The sequence below is a fragment of the Xenopus tropicalis genome, chromosome 1, assembly GCF_000004195.4.
Source record: "Xenopus tropicalis strain Nigerian chromosome 1, UCB_Xtro_10.0, whole genome shotgun sequence".
Taxonomy (NCBI): Eukaryota; Metazoa; Chordata; class Amphibia; order Anura; family Pipidae; genus Xenopus; species Xenopus tropicalis.
In genome coordinates, this window is record NC_030677.2 from 151336443 (window position 1) to 151364187 (window position 27745).

The 27745-nt window shown below is 39.5% G+C and overlaps 1 protein-coding gene across 2 annotated transcripts; it reads left to right on the forward strand.

Annotated features, from left to right (window-relative positions):
• Nucleotides 1–24537, forward strand: tmem233 (transmembrane protein 233). 2 transcript variants are annotated; one of them, XM_031892072.1, is made up of 3 exons: nt 1–362; nt 20540–20704; nt 23031–24537. In XM_031892072.1, the coding sequence occupies exons 1-2, from the start codon at nt 183–185 to the stop codon at nt 20678–20680; spliced, it is 321 nt and encodes a 106-aa protein (XP_031747932.1). In that variant the 5' UTR covers nt 1–182; the 3' UTR covers nt 20681–20704; nt 23031–24537. The 2 variants fall into 2 exon arrangements, with proteins under 2 accessions (XP_031747932.1, XP_004910663.1); XM_004910606.4 differs by having other exon boundaries at nt 3–362; nt 20540–20674.
• Nucleotides 24538–27745: the final 3208 nt, after the last annotated feature.

Genomic DNA, 27745 nt, shown 5'->3' on the forward strand with positions numbered 1-27745 from the left:
CCTGTGAGCCGGACTCCTTGCAGTAGCACCCTAGCCGCTGCTTTGCTGATTAAGCACTAGCTGAGATGAGATCACTTCTTCCTTGATCTCCTTCCTAACTTGGATTTCACAGCCACCCCTCATTCTCAAGCAGGACAGCTGAACTTTTCCGGAGAGCTCCCTTTCTTCGTCCTGAATCTTCCATGTCTCAAACTCCATCCAACTCAGAAATCAAAAGGGCTTTAGAAGAAAGCCCAGAGACTAACATTGAAAATGACACCCCGGAGGGACCCAGACCCAGCAATTACCTAATTCTTACAATATTTGCCTGTTTCTGCCCTGCATACCCAATAAACATAGTGGCATTTGTGTTCTCTATAATGGTAAGTAATATATTTATATATCATCCATAATGCTCATAACAATATGTAAAATGAATGTGGAAATTATTTGCCAAATGTATCTTATGCTTTGAATATATATTATATTTTTTATTAGGAATCATGCCTTCTCTAGGACAAAGATATTCATAAAGTGTGATACTTTTCTTCCTTCTATTTTCTGCTGAACGTATAAGTGAAATAGAAACCCCTAAATAGACCAGTATGTTGACATGGTCTTTAAAAATAATTGGTTTCACTATGTGGCCGGGAGTCCTAGCATACCAGGATCAGATGCTTGTAAGGAAATCAAAGCTATCAAAGGCTTCTGTCTCTTTCTTTTAGTTGGGCAAATGACATACTATGCGATAATGGTACATAAGGAGGTATTTCTTAACATAATGTGCTGCCATAAAATGCACTAATAATGATGTCTCAACCCCCATTATATGAGTTACATTTAATTCAGTTTTAATGCTTTATTTCTGATGATAAACAGTATTAAGTGACTAAAGTGATAAAGCTGAAGTGCGTGCCATAAAAAATACATTACTCTTGACAGTGCAAGAGTCTCAATCATTAAAAAAAATAGACACCAGGTCAAATTATAGCAATGTGCACAAGGTACACAGTAATCTACTCATTTCAGAATAAATTGCCAGTTAGGAAACACATAAATATGCCCTCACTTAAAGTGAAGTGTTTATACACATTATATTTTTATGCAGGGATATTCTTTCATGACTTTAATTTTTATAGATAAATCCTTGTGGAGCCATTACTTTGGACTGTACACTTGCAGCAACAGATTACTCCAGTGCAGAGTGTGTGCAGCAAATATTCACACATACTAGATTACGTCCCCTTAGCATGGTTCCCTGTGTGAATGCCAAAGGCCATACACCCCATGGATCAACATTGCCTGTTGATAAGTCTTTATTTATGTCATATTGGTGCCCCATATTAATACAATGGCTACCTCCAACAGCAGGTAATAAAGCCCTATTTCTCTCCCTTATTAGGTGTGGCAATCACATCTTCAAAACGTCTGTCCAAATGTTCTTATTATACATCCTCTGCTAACTATGGGTGACAGTGCTGGGTCAAAAGGTTCTATAGACACTTTACCCTGATGGAAAATAACTCCTGACTAAGAATAGACATAAAAGTATCTGAAAGGTTTAACTGTTGCAATGGAAGCAAAATTGCTTCAGTCGCTTCCATATTTTGGATTTACTCGAATTATAGGGAAAATCTATATCTTACATGAAACTAAATGGCCAATATTGTCAGCCAGTTATAACAAACTGACATCCACACATGTGTGGAAACAAAATTCTAGCATTCCCAGCCCCGGCTGACTCCACAATTGCATCAGCAGTCATTGGCCAAAGCGGATAATAGGGTGGCCATTGTAATCAGTACTACCGTATGCCCAAAGATCCCTTAATGAATGTGACCACTACAGATTGTCATTCAGCTGAATCTGCCTGTTTGTCTCTTGAATTATAGAGTTGCTATGGACACAAGAGCAGATGTGCTCTTTCTATAGAACTCATTATAGAAGATAAAACTGGTCGATAAATGGACCAAACTAGCTGAATGAACAGATAAATAGAATGACTCTAGTTGATTCACCGATAACCACACAGCTGACTGACTTAAATTCCCCAGTATCATCTTACACATGAAGAAAACATTATTAAGAAATGGCCTAAGGACTGGAGGCCAAAAATTTTCTTAGAAGCTTGCCTGATCCCAAAGCTCCAGCTAGATGGCTCTGGTATATTACATAAAGTATTTCTTTCAATTTCTAGTATACTTATAACAGTGTAAAATAATCACTTTGAGTTAAATCAATATCCCAATAATTGATCTAGGTAACAAATTGGTCAGAAACTAGAGTGCCAATTGGATGCTGAACCCAGGCATTTTCACCAGAAGACAATAAAATGAGTATGACTAAGAGTCATAAATACACGAAATAGCATTAATACACAAAATACAATTTAATGTTAAAAGGGAAAGATTGATTTCCATACTTTTTTTTATAAATAAAATATTGTGCTTTTTCTACAGCAGCAATGAGCTGTTTGGTTAGTTAGCCAGCCATCTGCCATGGGGTTAAGTAGCTGATACAGGTAGCTTCTCCTTGTTATTTCTCTTTTTGTCAACTTGTTTAGGTTATAAAGCTGATATTTTACCAGGAGGTGCAGAGAAGGGTCAGAGCAGCTGTATAAATGTAGTTTAATAGCAATGTAAATCTGCTAATGATATGAAAACAAAAGAGAATAAAAAGTTAATGTAAATTGTGCTCAGAATGCAGAAGGGCATTTTTACATGAAGTATTGGAGGGTTTAGGCCCCCTTTAAGATTACTACAATTTACAGGGCTATGACTCATAAGGGCCCAATTACAATGCAGACCCACTTTTAGCTCCCATAGGCCCTGTAGATTTCAGCATATAGCTTTACCACAATAGGGAAGGCTGGGGGCAACAAGTAGGTGTAAGCTATTCCATGCCAAAACATGCATGTCATACTGACAATGTTGTGTTCTGCACCTTGAAACACATTTTAATCCAGTGCAAGGTGAAAAGTGTCACAATTTTCTCGATTCAAGTGCCCCTACTGTTTCCAGGGCTTATTTAAAAACCCCAAATTCTAGGAACAAGTGCTAAACACTATTATAGATGCCATTACACCTGTTTAGCATGCTGGAACGAATGGCACACAAATACTCACATGCACACTACAGCACTACAGCATCAGAACCAGTCTAGGTCTGGTGGTAATAACAGGGTTAACAGGGTGCAATTGGTTTGCACCATGCAAATCCAATGCAGATATTGTTATTAATGACACACAAAGTGCCAGAAGTTATCACCACTATGAAACTGTCGCTATGTAGCACCACTACAGCTTTTTTGCAGCCATTACGTTGGGAAACTGAGGATAATGCTGCAACATGTATAAAAAGCATATTAATTTATATCCGATTAGTTCACTTTGCACTTCCTTCATTAATGAGTCCTTTTGTCTCTTATTATCATGTAATTCCTCAGTATTATCTGATTGAGCACTATTTTGGAGACTCCTAATCATTTAGTCTTTATGTGTGGCCATTTCTTTGTTACCTACAGAATGAATATAAGAAAAACAAATCTTTGTGTTTATGAGATGATCTAACAGGCAGAATGGCACCATTTCCAAGCTCTATTAATGTTTTAGTTGGTTCTTTTTATCTATACTCTAATCTTTTAATTTGAGACCACAAATGGGCAGATATGTGCCTTTAGTGTATATACCGCATGATGCTCTTAGTGTATCGTAAGAGCTATTGCGTCTGCCACCCGCCCTGGCCATCTGTACATTATTTGTGTTTTTGTTATATTTTTATTTAACTGCTCAGCAGGGAGTAACTTGGTAACCATAAACATGCTTTTTTAAATGCCTGGTATTGGCATTCCTACACAATTTAAACAGTGATATGGATAATAGATATACCATTGCCAGTCCCACAGAAACAGATGTAGTTTGTGCACTGTATCTCAGCACAGCTAATAACTAGAACTATACTGGGTATCTGTAGCAGAAGGAATATGAGGTAGGTTACGCACTTGCAGCTTAAGTGAGTCCTTTCTAAACTTGGCAGAGGTAGCTAGCTGGAGAGAATCCAGTCTGCATCCAATCTTCTTGTGTCTGTATGGTGCTTTTTTTCTGTCCCTAACTGCATCTCATGTTCCGTTCTATGTCGCGTGGATAAGTGAAGGGATAAACATGAAATATTAAAAAGGTATTCTGCTATCAAGAGAGAAAAGGGACAGCAACAGATCTCTTTTCACCCGGCCTCTCACTATGTTTATGTTACTACCAATGACGTCACTAAAGCTGAGTAGTGTGCAATAACTGCCCTTTCTGCAAGTGTCCAAGTGACAGTGACAGGAGTAAAAGGTCAGTCATTACTTGGACCAGCATGTACTATTCATACTGACATGTTCATTGCCCAGCCCCTATTAAGTTTAAAATATATTAATGGCAGATTGGCTTTATGGGACTGTCTGATCAGCAGTCATAGAAGAGTCATTGGATTCTTATCTTAACCTGTATTTCTGTTTAGCTGGTCGAATGATGAGTAATAGAATATGATTTTAGGGCAACGTAGTAAAAGTCGATAATGGAAAAAATATTTGCAATGCAAAAATGTATGCTTTTACACAGACAAATTCTCCTTTGCGCAAATTTAATATAGCTGTTATTAACCTGGAAACAGTTCAGCAACCACTTCCGACAGTGGAAGAAAGATTTAGAATATTATAGTTTGCGGCATTGTGCAGTGTATGTAATACAACTTCTTACAGAGTTAAGTTATGCTTCTCCAAAAGGTTATGTCACCTTTAAGCATGCCTTAAAAGTGCACAATGCCCAATAAAAATTTGCAATGACAGTCCAATAAAGAATATTACATTGCAAAGGTAGAATTTGTATTCTTATTTGTACTCTTTTTTTTCCGTTTACAACTTTTATTTCATTCCTCCCTTTATGTAGTAAAAAGTAATCAGTGTGTGTTTATGACTGTTAGATGAAATGTATTTGTTTAATGCACAAGACAACTGAATTTATATATATTAGCTATATTTTATAATTCATTATACAGTCTTTATAATGTAGAGCAGAGAGTTCCAAGCTACGGCCACAATAGTAGGGAGGGGAGGTTTGATAACAGTGGCTAAAAGGCCCCAGCCTGGAGGCCAGTTAGGGTGAGATTTGTGGAGAATTGCGGAGATTTATGGAGAATATAATCCTAGAACCTCAGTGTGAAAGTGTATTTGGCTGATGTTTGGAGTGGATATTCTTATAATAATAGCTGAATAACTAATACATTTATATCTGTTGAGGGAAATAATGAAACCACTGGTTTAGAGCCTATTAGATATTAGACTTGCTTGTGAAGAGCTGTACAGGCACTGTATATGCATAAAATTCATAAGCAAGCCTGAGTTTGAAGATATGCCTGCTTTACAGCAGATGATGTCTACTTATACCTGGCGTATTAAAGGAATAATGTCATGGGCAAACATGTTTTTTTCAAAAGTTAATAGAGCTTCTCCAGCAGAATCCTGTATTGAAATCCGTTTTTAAAAAATTCAAACAGATTTTTTCATATTTAATTTTGAAATGTCACATGGGGCTAGCCATATTCTTCATTTCCTAGGGTGCCACAGCCATGTGACTCTGATAAACTTCAGTCACACTTTACTGCTGAGCTGCAAGTTGGAGTGATATCACCCCCCTCCCAGCAGCCAATCAGCAGAACAACGGGAGGGTAGCAAGATAGCAGCTCCCAGTAGATATCAGAATAGCATTCAGTAAGAAATTCATGTCCGGCTTGGGACTCCTCCAGTTACATGGGAGTAAGAGAAACAATAGGTTACATGAAAGCAGTTCTAATGTGTAGCGCTGGCTCCTTCTGAAAGCTCAGACTCAATGCACTGCCTACACACCAATATTTTAACTGAAAAAAAATTTGTTGGTTCAAGTATACAATTTTAAATGGTAGAGTGAATTATTTGCTATGTAAATAGAGTAATTTAGAAATAAAAAAGTACACCATAAAAATTATGACAGTATTCCTTTAAGGCCATTGAGTTCTGGTATTGCACAACACTAGTGTTAGCATCAGGTCCCATCAAATGTTTCATTATTGTTACACAGTTACCAATGTGCCGATTGGCTGGAAACCCACTGATTAGGCCAACTTTCTTAAGGCCTCAGGTCACTGGGCTGATAACATGTCAGACTTCTGGCAGTGCCTCTCCTCTCTGGTGAATCCACTGCCCAAATCCTGTACCCTTCTGTAGTGTAGCAGCCCATATTAGATAATATTGCTTGACCTGCTAGGCCACTGATCTGTGCATGCTTATACAAAGTGGAGAATGGGAAGAATGAGCAGATGCAGTCACCCTGCCTCCCTGCTCAGCAACACTCAAAAAAAAACTGCCTATTCATGTCTTGACTTGGGAGCTCCTGGTGCTGTTTTATATTTGCCTCCCATGGCTCTCCTACAGTATTATGAACTTTCTGCACATGTGTGGCCCTTTCAGATTATCATTCTGATTATTTTGGCACATGCATATTGCATATTGGCCTGGAACTACACGGGTCTCTGTTCTCAGCACTTCCACATAATAATCTGATCTACTTGTCTGCAGTGAACATCTATGTACATTGCACATTTGTTTCAGCCCACTGTCCAAAAGAAGTATCAGTCAGATATTCAGCAGCCCAGAAGATGTTACACATACAACGATCAAGTAACAGATTGCCTTGGTACATAGTTGAACTACATTGGCCAACATATAAGACCCTAAACTAGCCAAGGAGTATTATTGCATTACAGCATTACTGTATTCCCTCACTGATGTTTATATTTGGTATATAATCACTATCATCAAGTACATCATGAAGATTGTGTTTACACCACTGGTTCTGTAACATTGCCTCTTATACCTTGGCTGTTAGGATGATGCCACACAAAGCGTAGGGCTGATATTTTCGGCAAGCGGAAAAACGCTTGGCGAAAATTCAGCCCTACGCCTGCTACTTGTGCCTGCACATGAATGAATGGAATACGCTCGGGTGCAGGCACATGTAGCCGATATACGCATGAAAACGCGAGAGAATGCACAAGTAGCAGGCGTAGGGCTGAATTTTCGCCAAGCATTTTTCTGCTTGCCGAAAATATCAGCCCTACTCCTTGTGTGGCATCAGCCTTACACAGCCATGAAGAACATACATTGGATCAGCTGCATACAATATACTTTGTATATAGTAGTTGCACAGAACCAAAGCAAAGCCAAGCACCTATAAAAGGAGCTCACCAGATTACCCCATTAACCAGAATACATTTAACAAAATAAATATTACAGAAATGTATCCCTATCGTTGCTTCATAGTTTCTTGGTTTTAAATGGATAAGGTGTAACCCTAAGCTTCAGCCTCATTCCTTTAATGGTCATGGAACCCAAAAGTGACTTCTAATATCCTTATAATTTTCAATAGTGGGTACATCATTCACTATTTAATCCATGCTGTCTTGCAATAATTATCTAACAGTGTCTATAACATTAAATTGTTTACTTGGGATACATTCAGTCAAATCATGGGTTATATACCAAATGCATAATGATTTATCCCCAGTTAAGGATTTGATCTAATAGCTAAATACATATATTCCAGTATTCAATATGGATGGCTGATTACCAATCAGCTACCACAGTAAAGCTGTAAAGATCTTTTCGTTATCAAAGGACCAGGCTTATCCTGAAACAATCATTTAAAAGTACGATTTGTTCATCAACGATATGTTTTTTAAGTATATTAATAGTAAAAAAATGCAGGTTGAGGGTGTGGCCCCATTGAGTTCTAGCAACAATATGGTTACAGCGGATACAGAAAAGGCAGATGTATTAAACCAGTTCTTTTCTGCAGTATATACAATAGAGGAGCCAGAGGGCCAAGTCCCACCCAATAGCTGCACTGTTGCCTCAGCTCCAACTACACAGTGGTTGGCACAGGATATGGTGCTTAAAGGGTTACACAAGATTAAAGTGAACAAGGCACCTGGGCCAGATGGAATACACCCTTGGGTAGTGAGAGAGGGTCAGATTTACAGTGGCCTCTGTTTCTGATATTCTCAGACTCGCTTTCATCAGGTATGGTACCTAGGGATTGGAAGAAGGCGAATGTCATTCCTATATTTAAAAAGGGAGTAAGATCTCAGCCTGGCAATTATAGGCCTGTAAGTTTGACATCCATGGTGGGCAAGTTATTTGAAGGCTTGTTAAGGGACCACATACAAAATTATGTACTGGAGAATGCCATTATGAGCAGTAATCAGCATGGCTTTATGAATGACAGGTCATGTCAGACCAATTTAATTGCTTTTTATGATGAGATGAGTAAGAAGCTGGACAGTGGGGATGCAGTAGATATAATCTATTTGGATTTTGCCAAAGCATTTGATACCATTCCCCACAAACGACTGCTTTCTAAACTAAGGTCTATTGGTCTTAGTGAAGTTGTTTGCACATGGATAGAAAATCCATGTGCAATGGTACATTCTCTACTTGGAGTAAGGTTCTCAGTGGGGTCCCTCAGCGTTCTGTACTGGGTCCACTTTTGTTTAACTTGTTCATAAATGACTTAGGGGAGGGTATTATAAGTAATGTATCAGTGTTTGCAGTCAATTCTATCCAGGGTGTGGCATCTTGACCAACTGGCAATCTGGGCTGCTAAGTGGCAGATGAGACTTAATGTGGTCATGCGCCTGGGACGTAAAAATATGCAAGCCACTTATACCCTTAATGGGACTGCACTAGGCAAATCCATAATGGAGAAGGACCTTGGAGTCCTTGTAGATAATAAACTTGGCTGTAGCAAGCAAAGCCAGGCAGCAGCTGCAAGGGCAAACAAGTCTTTGAGCTGTATTAAAAGGGGTATAGATTCAAGGGAGGAGGGGGTTATTCTTCCCCTTTACAGAGCGCTGATAAGGCCCCATCTAGAATATGCTGTTCAGTTTTGGTCTCCAGTGCTCAAACGGGACATTGTTTAGTTAGAGAGGGTCCAGAGAAGGGCAACTAAGCTGGTAAAGGGTATGGAAAGTCTCCGTCATGAAGAAAGACTGGCCAAGTTGGGTCTGTTTACACTGGAGAAGAGGCGCTTAAGTGGTGACATGATAACTATGTATAAATATATAAGGGGATCATATAATAACCTCTCTAATGCTTTATTTACCAGTAGGTCCTTCAAAAGGACACGAGGGCACCCACTCCATTTAGAAGAAGGGAGGTTCCGTTTAAATATTCGGAAAGGATTTTTTACTGTGAGAGCTGTGAAGTTGTGGAATTCCCTCCCCGAATCAGTCGTGCTGGCTGATACATTATATAACTTTAAGAAGGGGCTGGATGGATTCTTAGCAAGTGAGGGAATACAGGGGTATGGGAGATAGCTCTCAGTACTAGTTGATCCAGGGACTGGTCTGATTGCCATCTTGGAGTCAGGAAGGAATTTTCTCCCCTCTGCGGCAAATTAGAGAGGCTTCAGATGGGGTTTTTTGCCTTCCTCTGGATCAACTAGAAGTTAGGCAGGTTATACAGTATATAGGCATTATGGTTGAATGTGACGCACGTATGTCTTTTTTCAACCTAACTTACTATGTATGTTACTATGTAAAACGACCATTTCAAGCGATATCATCTAGTTGAAGCTAGGAAAAACTGTGGGCAGCTGCCTGCTTGGCCCTGCAAATAATTGGACAATGGATACATTTCATTAACAATGAAAATTTAAACTTGCCTGGACAATTTTCTCACTGATGTCAGATGAAAGATCGCTATATGTAGGATTGTTTGTTGATTGGATATGCAACAATGTATATATCTGCAAAGGTTTAATGTAAACCACTTGACTAGATACACACATCTGCTCTAATGGACACAGTCTCTGTTCAGCAGGTTTCTAAAGGTGGCCATACACGTTACAATTACGATCCTTCCTGTGACCACACCTTGCTCCATCTGCTGCCAGGTGGTACAGCGGCATGTGTGCAGCAACCCAGCTATTTGTGACACATACAACCAGCGTGGGGTTATCTGTTAAGATGGCAAAATGATGAAAAGTGCCCAGTGCACTGGGCTTCACCATCAACAGTGAAAAATATAAAATGAGCAGACTTGATAAATAAAAATGTATTAAAACAATAACATTCAGGGCCACTTTAATATGTGGGGAAAAAGGGGCATTTGCCCATAGCCTAGTTGTATACAGAAGGTCTACCATCAACCATTTCATCCGCAATAACTGTTGAATAAAGCATCCCACAGGAATAGCAAATGCCTTATTTTAATCAGTAGGCTGAGCTAAACAATTGTCCCTTTTATTTTTAATGACTTCTTTTTTTTCTTACCTTGATTTGCTTTTTAAAAATTCCTCTTGAATACACAGTGTCTACAGGCCAAGTAAATTTAATGCATTCACAGACTAAACAATACACACACACAGGGCACAGAAGAAGGATACAATGAAATATTTGTATTTTATCTTTACTTCATTAAGGATTGTTTTTCTTTCCCCCACAAACTTACCTACTTGCTGGAAGGCCCATTACTACAAAAAAGTATTCATGCTCAAATTAACTTTGGATGTTTTATTTAGATACATTATTGTTTTTCTAGCAGTCAGCTGTAAATACAGTATACATATGTGTGTATTAAGCAGGCTTACAGTAGAACTGACACAGATTTCCAGTTTTAAAAGGGGGCTACTGGGGCCTACCAATGGGATTTTTGGCCTTGGCTCAGCTCTGCATTAAACCAGCCTGATCATATTACTAGAATAACTAAGGGTGAAGATACACAGGCTACTAGTAACAGCTACTTGTTGCGGCTATAAAAATAGACAATGCTGATCATTTACTGATAATTGTCTCTGTGTGCGTTTTAGCAGAGGCAATTCTCAGTACTGTCTATGGCAAGGTATTTTCTGGCATTTAATAGCTATGACAAGTAGCTGCTACTAAGTAGCTTGGTGTGTCTTCACCCTTATATTCAAACTTGAGAACTTCTGGATCAGTGGTACATAATTAAAGGAAGAAGGAAGACATCAATAAGGAAATGATTATTCATGCTAGACTCATGGAATCACTATAGCTAACGCATTATATCTGGTCATGTTATTTGTTATAATTTTTGGGATAGCCTGAAATTTGACTACCTATTTGTCAGATGTTGTACAATTTAGAAATATATATTGGTCTATATAGATCAAACAACCCAAGGGGTTTCAGGCATTGTTTGTTAATGAATTTTTGTTTTGGAGGAACCCCTATGTACAATAGCACACAGCCCGATAGGCTGTGTGCTATACGCAGAATTGTTTTTTTTAATGCAAGTCCTGTTTATTGTGTTCATTTTAGGCAAAGATGGATAAAAGTAAATAGATAAGGTTAACTTATTTGTCAGGATGGGAGTAACAAACACATTTGTACACAGCTTAACTAAAAATGATATTCTTTTACTTAAAGAAAATTCCAGTTTGCAGTGCTGTGCTGAAATCTCTACTAGCGTATTCATTCACAGCGTTAGAGGTAGAACTGGTATGTGTATACTGACAAGAACCAGCGCTTGCTGGTCGCTTTCCGAACATGAAATAGTCGAGTATGTTGTTGAGGAAGGTGTCAGGATAAAAAAAGAGGGCTAATCTGATATTCTTGTGGTTGGGAAAGACATAAGAAAAGCTATCTGTGGTCTATAAGTAATGTAACTAGGACTAGGACCTCATAGACCTCCTGGGCCCTGGTGCAGGACATACAACCAGGCCCCCCCTCCTCCCAGATGTGTGTTTTCTCTCTTCCAGAAGATGCGTTGTGGCCTCTAGCAGGCCATTAGGAAGTGCAGCCCGGGTGCAATTACCCCGCTGAGAACATCTTTCTCCTGACAACTTCCTCTACAACGTCCTTGCCTACTTGTTCGAGAAATTGACCAGCAGGTGGCACTGTTGTAACAACAAGCATTCGTATACAAAGTACTTAATATGCTTGAATTAAATATAAATAAATAATTAATGTAAATTGCAGAAGTGCTTAGAAATGCACACTCATCAATTTTACATTAACTTATTTTAAAGGTTTACTTATGCAACAATAAGCACCTCCTTACTGAGGGCAAAGCCATAACAAGCATGGGAGTCAGTCAGAGCTAGACTCATCCAAATCCCAAACCCATGGAATAAACTTAACCAAACTTAACCCAAAAAGTGTCCAAAAATGTCAAATATAGTCCAGAAACATACAGATCCAGTGTCTTGATAGAAAATGTCACTCAATGTCTTAATAAACGTGCAGTCCAAAGTCACTATATGAAAGGTAAAAACCTAGAAAAAAAGAAATAGCTCAAGACTAATATCAACAGGACAGGATCATCTAAAAAAAACAGGTGCACAGTATACTTACCACATTACACCTAAAATTGCCCATAATCCCTAGCTTATGACTGGATAGACCGTGAAAGTCGGCTACAGAAATATTTATATTGACCTTACCATAGGTTTTGTTCTATGCTGTACTCAGAATTAGTAATGGACAAGGAATTAGTATCCGTGGAGGTTAAGGAAGAGTAATTACTCAATAGTTACTTCAATAGGTCAAACATACAGCGTATTCAGTTTTCTTATCCAATAAGCTCCCCTTTGCAACATTAAATGTTTGATATTGCCTCCTCTCATTTGAGGGTGTACAACTTTAAGCACCATCCATTTAAGCTGTGTAAGATGGTGATTATCTTCATGGAAATGTTTAGATACCGAGGTGTCAGTCTGGGTACAGCTCATGGCCCATATATCACATTTGGCAAAGCACCTAAGTTCAAGGGCATGCCTTGCGTAGGATGTCTGGCCACCTCGCCCCTGATCACAGAACAGCATTAGGCAAGCTTCTACCATGTAACTGCAATCATTCCTTTTTATGTATTTTTCCTGGCTCAGAGACTGAGTTCCACAAGGCCATAAGGCGGGAACTAACCAATGGTTAGGACCATCTAGGACTTCTAGTAAGGTGTTGTACCATGTAAGCCATTGAAAAATTGTGAAGCTAAATTGTTTATCCTGGGAGGCTTATACATATCTAGGATGAAATATTATCTTTTCTTTAAATATCTTGTTTCCCTTTTGTAGTTTTTTTATGTGTTTGATATGGATGTGTGAAGTGGATAAGATCTACATCCATTTGGTATCCCGCCCAGTGGGCCTTTATCTCGTCTTTTCACTTTCTGCTTGTCTAATTCCCACGTGTGCACTCTCATGTTAACCTTATTTTATTCTGTCTTGGTGTTTATAAATGTCTTCTATTAACTTAATTAACATCATTTAATTAACATCTTTAACCCTGAGATGTAATACTATCATCTTGAAAGCTTGCAATTTTTACTTACTAAGTTAGCCAATAAAAGGCAGGGCCGCCATCAGGGAGGCACAGGGGGGACAATCGTCCCGGGCCCTGCTTCCTCCGGCTCTGGTAGTGTCCTCCGCTATGTGCCGCGGCTCCCCGATACTTCTGCGCTTTTATAAGGTTGCGCCCATGCGTACTGACGTCACAACCGGGCAGCTGCGGCACATAGCGGAGGACAGCACCGGAGCTGCAGGAGGCAAGGTGGGAACTGGAAGATGCTTGGGGGGGGGCCCTGGGGGAAGCTGAAGGATGCTTGGGGGGGCCCTGGGGGAAGCTGAAGGATACTTGGTGGGGGCCCTGGGGGAAGCTGAAGGATGCTTGGGGGGGGGCCCTGGGGGAAGCTGAAGGATGCTTCGGGGGGGCCCTGGGGGAAGCAGGAGGTTGCTGGGGGGGCCCTGGGGGAAGCTGAAGGATGCTTGGGGGGGCCCTGGGGGAAGCTGAAAGATGCTTGGGGGGGCCCTGGGGGAAGCTGAAAGATGCTTGGGGGGGCCCTGGGGAAGCTGAAGGGAGGGGTCACTGGGGGAGGGGCCATTGGGGGTGTGGGAGGAGGGGGGGCCCCAGAAAACTTTGTTGTGGGGGGCCCCGTGATTTCTGATGGCAGCCCTGATAAAAGTTATCACCGAACCTTACATTTTCTGCTATCTACGGCCCGTAATCCTCAGGGTGGGGCAAGCACCATCAGGTGCAGCATGGGTGGAGTGGAGGCAGAACAAGGGGGATTCAGTGAACCAAGAGCATGATGTGCAAGTTGATGGGACACAGTTTGGGGCCAACAGAAGACTGCAACTAGACCTTTTGCACACTACTATGTACTGAAACATTGACTAAATTTATTGTAAGAAAGTGTCTTTCTTACTATTGGGGGAATGCAATAAAAGCTGTCAATGGAAAAAATTTAACAAACAAAACTATTTTTTAATTTTTCTCTTGTTATAATGTTGTGCAATTTTATAGTCTGTATCAGTGCACAGCATATGTATTAATAAGATGGATGGACTCTGATAAAGATACAGAAGAATGCTGGGAGTTTGCAGGAAAGAAAGAAAGCATATACCAGTTTAAACAGCTGTGGGTCAGGGAATTAAATGGCAGTTGTTTATTTGAAAGGTGATGAGATCTGCCTTTGGTAATACCTGACTGTTTTTCAATAGAGCAGGACTGTATAGACTGTAAAGCAGAACTGGAAGCTTGTGGGCCAGATGTGACCCTCCAAAATCATTTTTATGGCCCCTAGTCTGCTCTAGAGTTGCTTAGATTTCATTTGTTTATGACATAATCATATTAATATAATCCAGTCCTCAAATATGCTGTGTGTGAATTAATTGGTTCACTACATATAATAAGCTGTTATAGAGGAGAACCTGAGGATTCAAAAAATATTCAAAAGGAAGAATCTACTGTAGTGCAGGTAATTGATGGGTAAGGAATAAAATAGCAGGCTGTCAGAAGACTAATATACTTATCTGGTAAATGCTTTTCTCTTGCTCCCCATAGTTTCCAAAGATGGCTTGGAACTGTCACACTATCGATTTGAATGTAACAGGCTTGTATAAGTGAGTTGGAAGATGGGTCTTCTGGGTTCTGGTGTAGCTCTGCTAGCTCCCTACCCATCGGAGCTTGCATGTGCAGTTATCACAATCCATTTGCTGGCATCCTTGTAAAACACATCAGGTGAGATGACTATAGCCACCATTTGATAACATAACATATAAGTAGGTTTCCTGGTCCAAAAGTATGAAAAATCTTTATACAGAAAACTCATTTGGCAAAAGAGAAAGAAGAAATTGCAGCATTTATGAGCCCTAATGAGCACATTCTTTAATTAAAGTTTGTTATCTAATGACTCCTCTCATCACTGATAAATGTCATTTAGGCTCATCCAGTAATACTGTTTGATCACATTTAATGGCAGCATTGGACTTGGAATTCTTATGTGTGAGTACCACATGCTGACCGAGGTGCCTAGGGTGCCCCGTCGGCTTGGCCCGCCCCTGACTTTTAGTGAGCAATAACTTACACACGCACAAGTAATGATAGAATCAAATAAATTTACGTATGTCTGTATGATTATAATTACAAGCATAGCCAGTTCTGCACAATTCAGCACAATCGGGGAGCCCCACAACGTTTGGTGCAAGACCTTCGGGTTCCCGATAACCAAGTGATGATCCGAATGTCCTGGCACTCATTCAGTAGTACTAGGCGAAGCTACTGACACATGTTGGAGGCTCCCTTTTGTACCAGAGTTCTTAGCCAGCCCCCCAACACCAAGTGCTGACTTGGTGCAATGTTGTGTGCAAACTTTTGTCATGAACAAAACATCTAACAATTTATTAGCTTTGTTACCAGGCCTTATTTGTTGCTCAAATAAGTTGTATATAGAGTGCATTGTCTATCTGCTGTCCGTTTATATATTTCAAGGATATTTGCTGGGTAACAATACATGTGTTTACTGTTTGCCAAGCAGTATATATAGAACAGTGATCCCCAACCAGTGGTTCGTGAGCAACATGTTGCTCTCCAACCCCTTGGATGTTGCTCCCCGTGGCCTCAAAGCAGGGGCTTATTTTTGAATTCCTGGGTTTTTGGGCAAGTTTTGGTTGCATAAAAACCAAGTATAATGCCAAACAGAGCCTTCTGTAGGCTGCCAATCAACATAGGTGCTATTAAGTAGCCAATTATAGCTCTTATTGGCACCCACAGGAACCTTTTTCATGCTTGTGTTGCTCCCCAACACTTTTTCCATTTAAATGTGGCTCACGGGTATAAAAGGTTGGGGATCCCTGATATAGAACAAAGACATTGTACCTTAGACATTGGACAATGGCTGTCCCAAAATCTGCTGCTTTTACTTGACTCAAACCTAAGATTTGATTCATATATCAAAGTAGATGTATATATTGTAAATCCACTATGCCACATCTGTACTTTCCTTTCTTTGCATACATCCAAGCTGATATTTAACTATGCTTAACTGTATCCAGTTTTCTGTGTATGTAAGAGAGGTGCCTTTGCATAGGTGCTGTTTGTGACTGCTAACTGTCACGTCCCATGGCTTCTATTTCAGTAAGATCAGCAGCAGTGCTATTAAAGGGGACCTGTCACCCTAATAAATAAATAAATAAAATCTTGTTTTATTATGCTAGCTGGGCAAAATAAACTTTACTTATACTATATAAAGTATTTACATTTTGGTTCCCACAAGTTTTGCATCATCCCAAAACCTCATGTATACGCCAAGAAGGGAGATCTGATGCTACACAGTTAAAGAACATGAGGAGGGTGGGTTCATGTGAGGAGAGCAGTGACATCTAGGAAGTGCAGAATGGAAAGTAAAAGTAATTGCTGTGCCTCAGGCACGGACGTGGGGCACGGCAAATATGACTGACCACTTTTAATGGGTTTATAACAAATCTTAAAAAACATTTCATTTTTAATTTAAAAGGTTTGTGATTGTGTAAGGAAATATAGATTAGTTTAACATTAGCCAGTTCAATTGGGTACTATGCTGTCTGTATGTTCATTTATACAAACAATGTATTTTGAAATAAAGATTTTAAAGATGTCACTTACTACTGTATTTGGCTTTAAACTTTACTACTTTAGTAGATATTGTAATCTATTATAAGGACGAACTTGTCACGGGTCCTAAATGTCAGAAAATACCCTGCCATAGACATTACTGAGAATTGCCTCTGCTAAAGCACACTACTCTCATTACTCTCTCTTCTCTTTGTAATGGAATGAAACCGTAGTTATTTATAGTTCACTAAGATGCCCTGATTATTTAGCCAGATGTGGCTGCTTGCTAGAACCAAGGAAGTTGGTCAATCTTCCAGAATATACCAAACAATAGCAGTTATACATAGCACACTTGCATATGCATAGATACAGATGTGCATGTACATATGTATGCATTAAAATGGCATGCTTGCTAATACAGAATATTTTAGAGAATGTACCGTACTAATCTGAGTTAATATTCTGTATGCTGCATAGGCTTTTTGTCTAACAGGCCTCCAAGTGCTCTCATACTGCTGAAATGCACGAGAACTAAATCGCCATTAAAATTATGTGGGTCATTTATTAGTGACCAGAAAAAGTGCTTATGGTGCCTATGTGCCTCCCCCCAACCCACCTGTCTTGAATACAGTACTGCTAAATGCAGGTGGCATTGTGTTCAAGGGGCAATTCACGGGTCTCTGTGTTTCCAAACGGACAACAGAGGCCTGTGGCAACTCTGTAAAAGAAGACAGAATACAAAATGCAAAAAATGGACATGAACCTGTTTTTTGCTCTTTTCACACTGCTGCTGTGGGTTTGTAGCCCTGCAGCAGGAGGCTTCATTAGGAACCCGAGGCAGAAAATCCCTAAGGTATGGAGCACATCTTATCTCGAGTCAGGAAAAAGACCCAGTGAATAAGATCTTAAAGTGAGTGATAGGATAGAAACTGCACAATTAGCACCATTTCTGAGCCTGAGACAGGATCAGCGAGTATGAGCATCCTGATCCACTGAGCAGTGGAGTTAGTTCCCAGTGTAATACTGGCCAGGATAGGGACTTTGTAGGGACTCAGGGTATAATACCTTCCCTTGGAGAAACACCACTAAATTATACTTTACAGTGGGGCTAACAATATGTGGTGAGATTAACCTATGAAGTAACTGTGATTTACCTCCATTGTGTATCTGATGAAAATGAATAAGAAACCTAGTGAGGTACTTAGTGAAGTATATTCTTTGCCTCTTTTTTGTTCTTCAATAAATCCTTCACCTGTGGCTGAAATTTCATCTGAAGGTGTGTATACACAGGCCATACACAGGCTTGCCAAAGAGGCCTTGTATTGTATAGTCAACTTGCTATTGTTTTGATTATTGGTGAGAGCCCACAGCTGGAACATCAAGAAGCGATGAGAAGCTGGGACTACTCTTCATTTCTTCATCTGCCAATGCACAATGAACTGACCAACATGGTGCATCAGCAGATGAAACTTCCTAATTTGCCAGAATCGAGGGGAGCCATACATAGAGGGGTACCATCAATAATTGTATATTAATATTCATTTGGTACATATTTGGCCAGCTATTTACTTCAACTTGAAGACCTTTTGCAGTTGAAGTTTGAAGGGATTTCATGATTCCCCTTTCTGTAGTGCTACTTGTGGTTTAACTTCATTAAAACAGAATATCTTAAGTACCAGCTGACAGTAATTGAGCCCTTTTTAGTGTAGTATTAAGCAGTCATACAGATAAAGATCCAATCACTTTGTAAGGGTTCCAAACACTCTCTGCCCAAATGTACAATATAGCTTGGGCAAAGCTTTGTTTTGACCTCACTGAAGCAGCCAACATGCACATTGTATAGGTGTACTGCCAACAATGGCACAGCTGGGGGGTGCTGCACCTTATGTTACCTGTCAAAATTCTGATCTATTCTATACACACATTCACAACAAATTGTGCGTATGTAAAAAAATATTATACTTGGGAAAAATATTCCCATTCCAAGAGGTATCTTCTAATTGAATGAAGATGGTTGGAAAACCTCTCCAGCCAAATGCAGACTGGGCTTTCTGTAGCAATGTAATCTTTTCCACAACTTGACAAAACAGAAAAATATCTGGCGGAAAGATTGGCAGCGGTGGCCCGAAAAGCTATATTACACCAATGGCTCATCACAGAATCCCCATCCATCACAAATCATGCCATATTTTATTTCCATATGGATTGGCTTGAAACTATGACCTATAACGAACAATATGTCAAAAAATTCTTCTCAATTTGGCTCACATAGATGAACACCCTCCCACAGGCTAACAGTTTACCGTTTCCAAAACATAACATGGTATAAAGTAGAAATTTTAAAAGGTAATTCACTTCTTTTGGAAACAAACCAGTATGTCTAAACAATACCCTATGAGACCAGATCTGCTAAACATTCCCCCCACAGGAATCACCGCTTCAACTAAATGTACTCTGTGAAGCTTGTTAAATTAGCTTGGTAAAGACCCTTTATATCAGTGGTTCTCAACCTTCCTAATGCTGCGACCCTTTAATACATTTCCTCATGTTGTGGTGACCCCCACAAAAAGACCTGGCGTGCGCAGCGCGGCAATTTTTTTGACCACGCCCACTTTGTGGCCATGCCCCAATTGCCACACCCCATTTTTAATATAGTACCCACAATGGCCCAATAGACAGCACCCCCATACAGTGCCCCCCATACACAGTGCCTCATTTGCCCCCATAAACAGTACCCCCCCATAGACAGTGCCCCCAATTGACCCCATAGACCATGCCCTCAATTGCCCCACAGACAGTAGCCCCCATAGAAAGTACCCTCCATACACAATGCCCCCATACACAGTGCCCCCATACACAGTGCCCCCCATACACAGTAGCCCCCCATACACAGTAGCCCCCCATACACAGTGCCCCCATACACAGTAGCCCTCCTTACACAGTGCCCCCCCCATACACAGAGCCCCCCCATACACAGTAGCCCTCCTTACAGTGTCCCCCCATACAGTGCCCCCCATACACAGAGCCCCCCAATTGCCCCCATAGAGAGTACCTGCAATAGAAAATTCCCCCACAGACTTCTTGCGGCTCCTGCTCCTTATTCGGCTCCTCGTACGGCGGCGACAGGACCTCTTATAAGGTTGCGCCCGTGCTTACTTGTGACGTCACACGTACGCACGGGCGCAACCTTATAAAAAGAACTGTCGCCGCCGTACGAGGAGCCGAATAAGAAGCAGGAGCCCAAGAAGAGACGGTGCCGGAGCGGTCGGCTGCAGCCAGCGCGTCCCGCTGTCCCGGATTGTTTAATGAATGTTCTGCATTTCCGTAATGCGGGACATTCATTGAACAATCCGGGACAGCAGGACGCGCTGTAAAAACCGGGACTGTCGCGACCCCTGTGAAAGGGTCATTCGACCCCCAAAGGGGTCGCGACCCCCAGGTTGAGAACCGCTGCTTTATATTGTTATGTTACGTTAACCCTCATTTACTTTTCAATTATATGATATTTTTTTCTTCTTTTCATATAAACTTGTAATTGTGAAAAGACGGACAAACACTTTGTCCGCAGATCATGTTATCTATTTTGAAAATTGAATAAACACATTACAAAAAAAGATTTTTTTTTAATTGTCTGCATTTCCTTTTTAATGCTGCAGGCCTTAAACAGCTATAATGACGGGGACATAGAAGGATCAAGAAGACTGGGACGCAATGCTCTTTATGTATCGATAGCATCAATCATCATTGGTCTTCTGGTCATTGCAACATATTGCATTGTTCATTTCACAACGGTATGACGCTTTGTCTCTGCCTGGGAGCAGGTACTGTGCCGATGAAGAAATATGATCAAAACATATGCTTCCAAATACCATAATGAATCCAGCATAATGTCTGCAGTGCTGTAGTGAATGCTATGAGAGTCTCGGATAAGCTGCATCTATAAAACATGACACCCCGTGTTTAATACACACGGGCAAGCAATTAAAATTGTGTTTTTTGGCTGGAAAGTAATAAAATTAAATGCTGAGTGCTAGAGATTGGGACTCCATTAAAGTGCATTCATTTTCCAACTGGGAAGTGTAAAATATAAACAAATACTAAGAAAAGTAGCATTCAGAGCCCAAAACACAACACTAACATTCTAAATTTTTAAAAATTGCTAAGTGTTTTCTGTCAGGTTTTGCCTTATTCTGTTTTTTGGATGCAAATTAAAGGGACACTACCATCTAAATAAATTATCTGTTTCATCCTAAAATCAGGGTGCAATGGCACCCATGGTCATTATCTCATTGTAGTATTTTAAGGTAAAGTAAAACTGAGAGTTTTAGCATTAAAGTGCTCATGTTTATCTACTTATCAGTATACTTATTTCTTAGTGCATGTAAATATAACAACTCACATGGATTCCTTATAAGTCCTCCTGTTTTGCCCCACCCTCACCCAGTCACTACAATAACAGCCTAGTCACCCACCTGTAATCTATATCTGAATTACAGTTAAACCCCATCATTATACACCATACACCATTGAAATGCACTGAATTATCTCAGAAAAGAGGTAGTGTTGGGCAGAGCTGGGAAAACCATTGATGGAATGGCCAGGGACATCACAGGCATGGTTGAGGCATGTCCAAGACATACCTGAATAAACCCTCCAAATTGCTTGCGATGGACGCAATAACCCCGCCCCTGACGTCATGACGTCGCAAGAAACAGCATCAATTGATGATGTTGCATGATCACCGATTTGCATGATGAAGTCAAAGACACACAGCCCGTCCCTATGTCTGGGTTTAAAACTCACCAAAGGTGGCAACCCCAGTAGGGCCTGCCAAAGGCAATGGCACGCCCCTGCGGGAGTCACCGTGGCCTGAAGGCGAGAGTGAGCATGTGGCACATCTTCTGGCAGGGGGGCTGGTTCCTTTTTTTGTACTAGGGCCCGTTGTCCAGTAGTTTCGCCTCTGGCTATAGTCACTTGTCAGAAAGGATATTATAGATAAATAATAAAGGGGTACTGCTGGATAAGATTAAAAAAAATGTTTCTATTCATGTGCTAAGAAAGTACTTGCACTATAATATGCCATATACTTTACATATAGCACAAGGAGAATGTTGACAGTTTTGCTTTATACATGGTTCTTTACCAGACATAATTCTGACTGAAGCAGCTGTTATGATTCCCACAAAGGATTATATCATTGCAGAAAATGAGTAGATAGATGTGTTTTTAGAAACTAGGAACATGGGTGTTTAGAGCAACAAGGAAAGGGGTCCAAGAACAAATGTTGCAACAGAGCCGTTGTTTAATGTGTTGTGCAATCACTAGAAACCTGTATCACCCTAGGATTGGTGCAATTTAGTAATAAAGGCCAGGCAATGTTTTGCTGCAAACTTTGACCTTCAGCATGATTTACATGAGTAATATTCTAAGACAATTTGCAATTGGTCTTCATTTTTTTCAATTATTTCACCTTTGTTCAGTAACTCTTCAGTTTGAACTTTTTAGCAGTTATCTGGTTGATAGGGTTCAAATTACCTTAGGAACCAGGGAGTGGTTTATATGAAAGACTGGAACATAAATAGGAGAGTGCCTCAACATAAAAGTAATAACAAGTAACAATAAAAGTTGTTTTTTTGGTTCCTGGGGTCAATGACCCTCATTTGAAAGTTTAAAAGATTAAGTAGAAGAAGTAGGCATATAATTTGAAAAAAAAAACTATAAAAAAATAAATAATGATGACCAGCTGAAAATATGTTTAGAATTGGCCACTCTATAGCATACTAACACTTAAAAGTAAACAAGCCATTTAACATCATTATATTATTTTTGTAAAAGTAATGACCATGGCTACCTGTGTATTCTGGAAGTTATAGTTTAGCAAGAGCTTTAAACCCACATATTAAATATCCTTGCTTTTCCATTTGAAAGTATATGTGGAATCTAGATCATTAGGTTTCACTTATAATATGATTTACAACCCTGTTTCACCAGTTTGTACTGACAGAGGCCAGCAGATTAGACAGCTCTGGTATATAATGATTAGCAGATGTCTAGTTTGGTTGTCCACCCTTGCGGGTCTGCCTCTATCAGACTTCCCTTGCTGCCTGATTTCTAACTGTATTAAAGGCCTGTTTTTTTCATTTGCAGCATTCAGTCTGAGCACTGGAAAGAAGGAAAGTAGATGAACACTGACCACACTCTCAAGATCTTCAGAAGGGGAAGAGGCCCATTTTTGCATATATGAGAATCTTGAGTTTCTAAATTAACATGGTGGATGTGAATGAATTCTATACATGTATATAGCTACATGTATGCAAGCATATACATAGACTGTATATACTGTATGTACAACATGTCAGTCTCAGTTCAAATGAAATATAACAATCTCATGACTCAGTGACAAGCAGTTTACTAGGGAGTCACATAACCACAATCCATGCATGTCATCCATACTTAGTCATAACCCAAGCAAGGAACTGCACCCTCCTGATGCAAAACCTCTCTGTCGAGAACACTTCAGCTCCCTGCACTGAGGACTGAGGGGGGATAAAATATATTTATTCTCTCTGGAGAAGTAACATTTTTGTACCCAAGTCAAGAATATGCTCAGCATTCTCTTTCTTTGCTAACACCATTAACCAGCTACAGTGTATAAACACAAAAAGCTTAGGCTCAGTATAGATATCTGGGCAGCCTCAAGCTGTTTCCAGCTGATTGCAATGCTATGTATGGAGGGCACTTTACAGAGCCCTTAATTGGGTAGAAAATGTCTGTACAGTTTTGTACAGTTTTTATTAACATATATATATCAGCACTGATTGCGTGTTGGTTACCCATTGTATAGGAGAAGTTCCCATAAATACAGTATATCAACTGTTCATATGTTGCAGATGGCAACAATTGTTAGGTTTTAGTAGCCGAGGGATGAATATGTTGTAACAGTGCTTTATTAACAGCTTCAGTCAGCCATTAAACTCATAACAGTATAAAAAGGAATATGTAATATACAGCAAACACTACAATGATCTAAATAATGTTGACTTTTTATTCATATAATTACCTAGTTTTCTATACTTCCTCTTTACTGGATACCTCCCATCAATTATGCCCCATCTGCCCAGCCACACCTAATCACAGTTAAACATGTCCTCAAAACCCAACCAAATTAGGTGGGGGTTTTTTAGACTGCCATACCTACATAAGGTTTGCAACATACTTATATACTTACATATAGTTATACTTAGGTAAACCTTTTCTTTTAAGGGCCACTATCCCTTCATTGTTTTTACATACCCTTTGTCTAATTGAAATATTGGTTGTACAGTTTATTTATTGCAGTGTTCAGATTGTGTCACTATCTATTTTTTTTAATTTTTTTATGCAACATAAAACTACATTTACTTCAGTGAATACACCTTCCTGTTTGAATGTTTTGTGTGATTTATTTTTATTGTCTTTATGCTAGATGAACATGGATAGGTACATTATGCATATCTGCATTCATTCATGCAAGATAAAATGGCATGTTCACAGGCATTTTAAAGAAGAACTAAGAAGTAGTCTAGAAAAGGAACTGGCTATGTTTTGGGTTTTTTAGTAGCCCAAGGCAACAACAGCCAGGCCTGGACTGGCAATCTGTAGAATCTGGCAAATGCCAGAGGGGCTGCTGTAAGATGCAGGGGATCCCAACCTTTCTTACTCGTGAGCTACAGTCAAATGTAAGAAGACTTGGAGAGCAACACAAGCATCATAAAAGTTAATGGAAATGCCAAATAAGGGCTAAGATTGGCTATTAGGGAGCCTCTATGCACACTATCAGCTTACAGGAGACTTTTTTTGGTAGTACAGGAGACTACTATTTGGTAGTAAATCTTGTTTTTATGCAACTAAAACTTGCCACCAAGTCAGGAATTTAAAAATAACTACCTGGCTTGGGGGCACTGAGAGCAACATCCAAGGGGTTGGGGAGCAACATGGAAAGACCCCTTATCCAGAAACCCTCAGGTCCCGAGCATTCTGTATAACAATTTTTTTATCAGGAGGAGCTGATCTAGAATGATATCACCTGCCACTTACACTGACTCTCAAAGGGCCCTTCAGTTACTTACAAATAACATATCGGTGCTCTGGAACATGAGAAAATATCATGACTGCCTTGAATGTAGTACAGTAATTTTGAGAATCACTATATACATAAATACTTACACATTTATAAATATATATATACTTCTCTTAAATTTCATTTTAATTCTGTCGCTGTTTACACTGAAGCCACTGGCTATTTGGTTTTATAAACGCATAATGCACAATTTGTTTAATAAAAGGAAAAATAAAAACTAGTTTATTTAGAACATTACTGCTCCTTTAAAAAATGTATAATAAAAAATCAGTATGTGTAATCCTTAGAATTATGGCTGCCTGAAGAATGCTTAGAAACCAAGGCACTTACAAACACGACAATGAATTTATCATACACCTGTAAACCTGACTTTGTATATGTGTCTACAAGAAAGTTTTATTTATTTTAATAAACTCGCTATATTTATAATATAATATTTTGGCTTTATGGGTTTTCTTAATGTTGTACTGAAGGAAAATATTTTTATATGCTCCATTTTTCTTATTGTAGAATGCAGAGGTTGTGTGTCACATTTTAGAGCATGTTGATCTTAGTGCTCTGTTAAAAGCCATATTTCTGTAATTATATATTTAAATCAATATGTTAAAAGGTATCTAGTCTGGTCATTGGGTGTGTGTATAGATGCAACAGGGCCTGGTCTATTTACACAAGTGTTTTTAATTGGAGAAACATTCTATCAAGTTGGAAGGGCCCACCCCCATGAAAACAGGCTAATAAGATGGCTTCCTGGAGGAAGCCATCTTATATGGGCCTGCCAGAAGTAATGCTCTGCAGGCACCCTATCAGCTGAAACTTTGGCCCCACACTAGACCCTAGTTTATGGCCCCAGAATATATATAAGGGCCTAATTTGCAGGTCTCTAAACTAAACTTAGAGGCATTCATGCTTTCTAGTTACATTGGACAAGGAATAGACAAAGCTGTGCAAAGTTCTTCCTGTTTTAAGGCAAAGTACAAAAAAACAGGAGCAAAAGACTTTTTTGCACTTTGCACCTTACCCTGAAGTGCAACTGTTCAAATAGGTGTCCTCCATACATTAGGTGTGAGAGATAGATGACATATGGGCGTCATCAAAACGGTCAAGTTGGGGGTGCAAGGCACTATATTTGTACTCTGAACTTTAAAAATCAATGCATAGTGCAGAGCACATAAAAGCTTACTGCATGAACCTATAAGGACATTAATGTTTCAGTATTTGTTTTTTTTTTATCCCTTTTTTATCCCATGGCTTTGCCATGCATTTTGTATTATTATTATTATTATAATATACAGTTTGGTAATTTCCCAATGAAACCAAACTGTAAATTATATCCTTATAAACAGTGCTTAGTGATGTCATCAGTTATAATCGTAGCTTAGGGGCAGATTTACCAAAGCACGAATTCGAATCCCGAATGGCAAAAATTCGAATTGGAAACGAAAATTTCACGGCTTTTTCGTCGCAGTTGCAACTTTTTCGTATTTTTCGCGACTTTATCGTATTGAGCGATCGTAAACGGCAGAAAAACCTTTCCGACTTTGCATGATTTTGGAAGCCTCACAGAGGAATAAATGGCACTCTGCAGCTCCAACCCGGCCCAAGGAAAGTCACGATACCGAAGCTTGAATGAATCCGAAACTTTCGTACCCGGCACGACAATACGAATTTGTTGCAAAATTTTGTCGCAAAGTACGAAAAAGTTGCGACGGTGATGAAAAATACGCGCAAGATACGAAAGAGTCGCAACGGCGACTAAATTGTCGCAAAAAACCCGCACATTACGAAAAAAAGCATTCGTGCCTTAGTAAATCTCCCCCCAAGTGTTGTAATTTCTGTCACGTGACTCACTAACACTTGATTATCATAAATAAAGTACAGGTATAGGACCCATTATCCAGAATGCTCGGGACCAAGGGTATTCCGGATAAGGGGTCTTTCCATACGTTGGATCTCCATACTTTAAGTCTACTAGAAAATCAATAAAACATTACAAAAAAAAACACTACAGAGAAAAAGGGAATCAGTTTTAAAATTCTGAATCATTTGATTAAAATGGAGTCTATGGGAGACATGCTTTCCGTAATTCAGAGCTTTCTGGATAATGGGTTTCCAGATTACAGATCCCCTACAGAGAAAAAGGGAATCAGTTTTAAAATTCTGAATCATTTGATTAAAATGGAGTCTATGGGAGACATGCTTTCCATAATTCGGAGCTTTCTGGATAATGGGTTTCCAGAATACAGATCCCCTACCTGTACCCCCTGTTGTAAAATATGAAGATATTAGAAGTCACCTTGGACTTCTATGACCTATATAAAAATATATTCACTATATTATTACTATTATTATAACAGTAGTAAGTACTGTTTCAAATATTTTAAACAATTTCAGAAAATCTAGATGTACTGTAGCAGTTGCTGTCTGGGAAGAGGCTCTACATTATACAGGTATGGGAACTGTTATACAAAATGGTCAGGACCTTCCGGATAAGGGATCTTTCCATAATTTGGATAGCCATGCCTTATTTACTAAAAACTAATTAAAACATAAATAAAATTTGATGGCATTGTTTTACCTGTATTAAGGATTAATTACATATTAGTTGGGATCAACTACAATGTACTGTTTTATTATAGAGAAAAAGGGAAAATGGAATTATTAAATTAAAAAGGAGTCTATGGAAGATGGCATAATGTGGAGCTTTCTAGATAACAGGTTTCCAGATAACAGATCCTATACCTGT

Coding starts and splice junctions, on each gene's coding strand:
- tmem233 (XM_004910606.4), top strand. CDS start 183: ATGTCTCAAACTCCATCCAACTCAGAAATCAAAAGGGCTTTAGAAGAA. Junction 363..20,539: donor CATTTGTGTTCTCTATAATG/GTAAGTAATATA, acceptor TTAATGCTGCAG/GCCTTAAACAGCTATAATGA.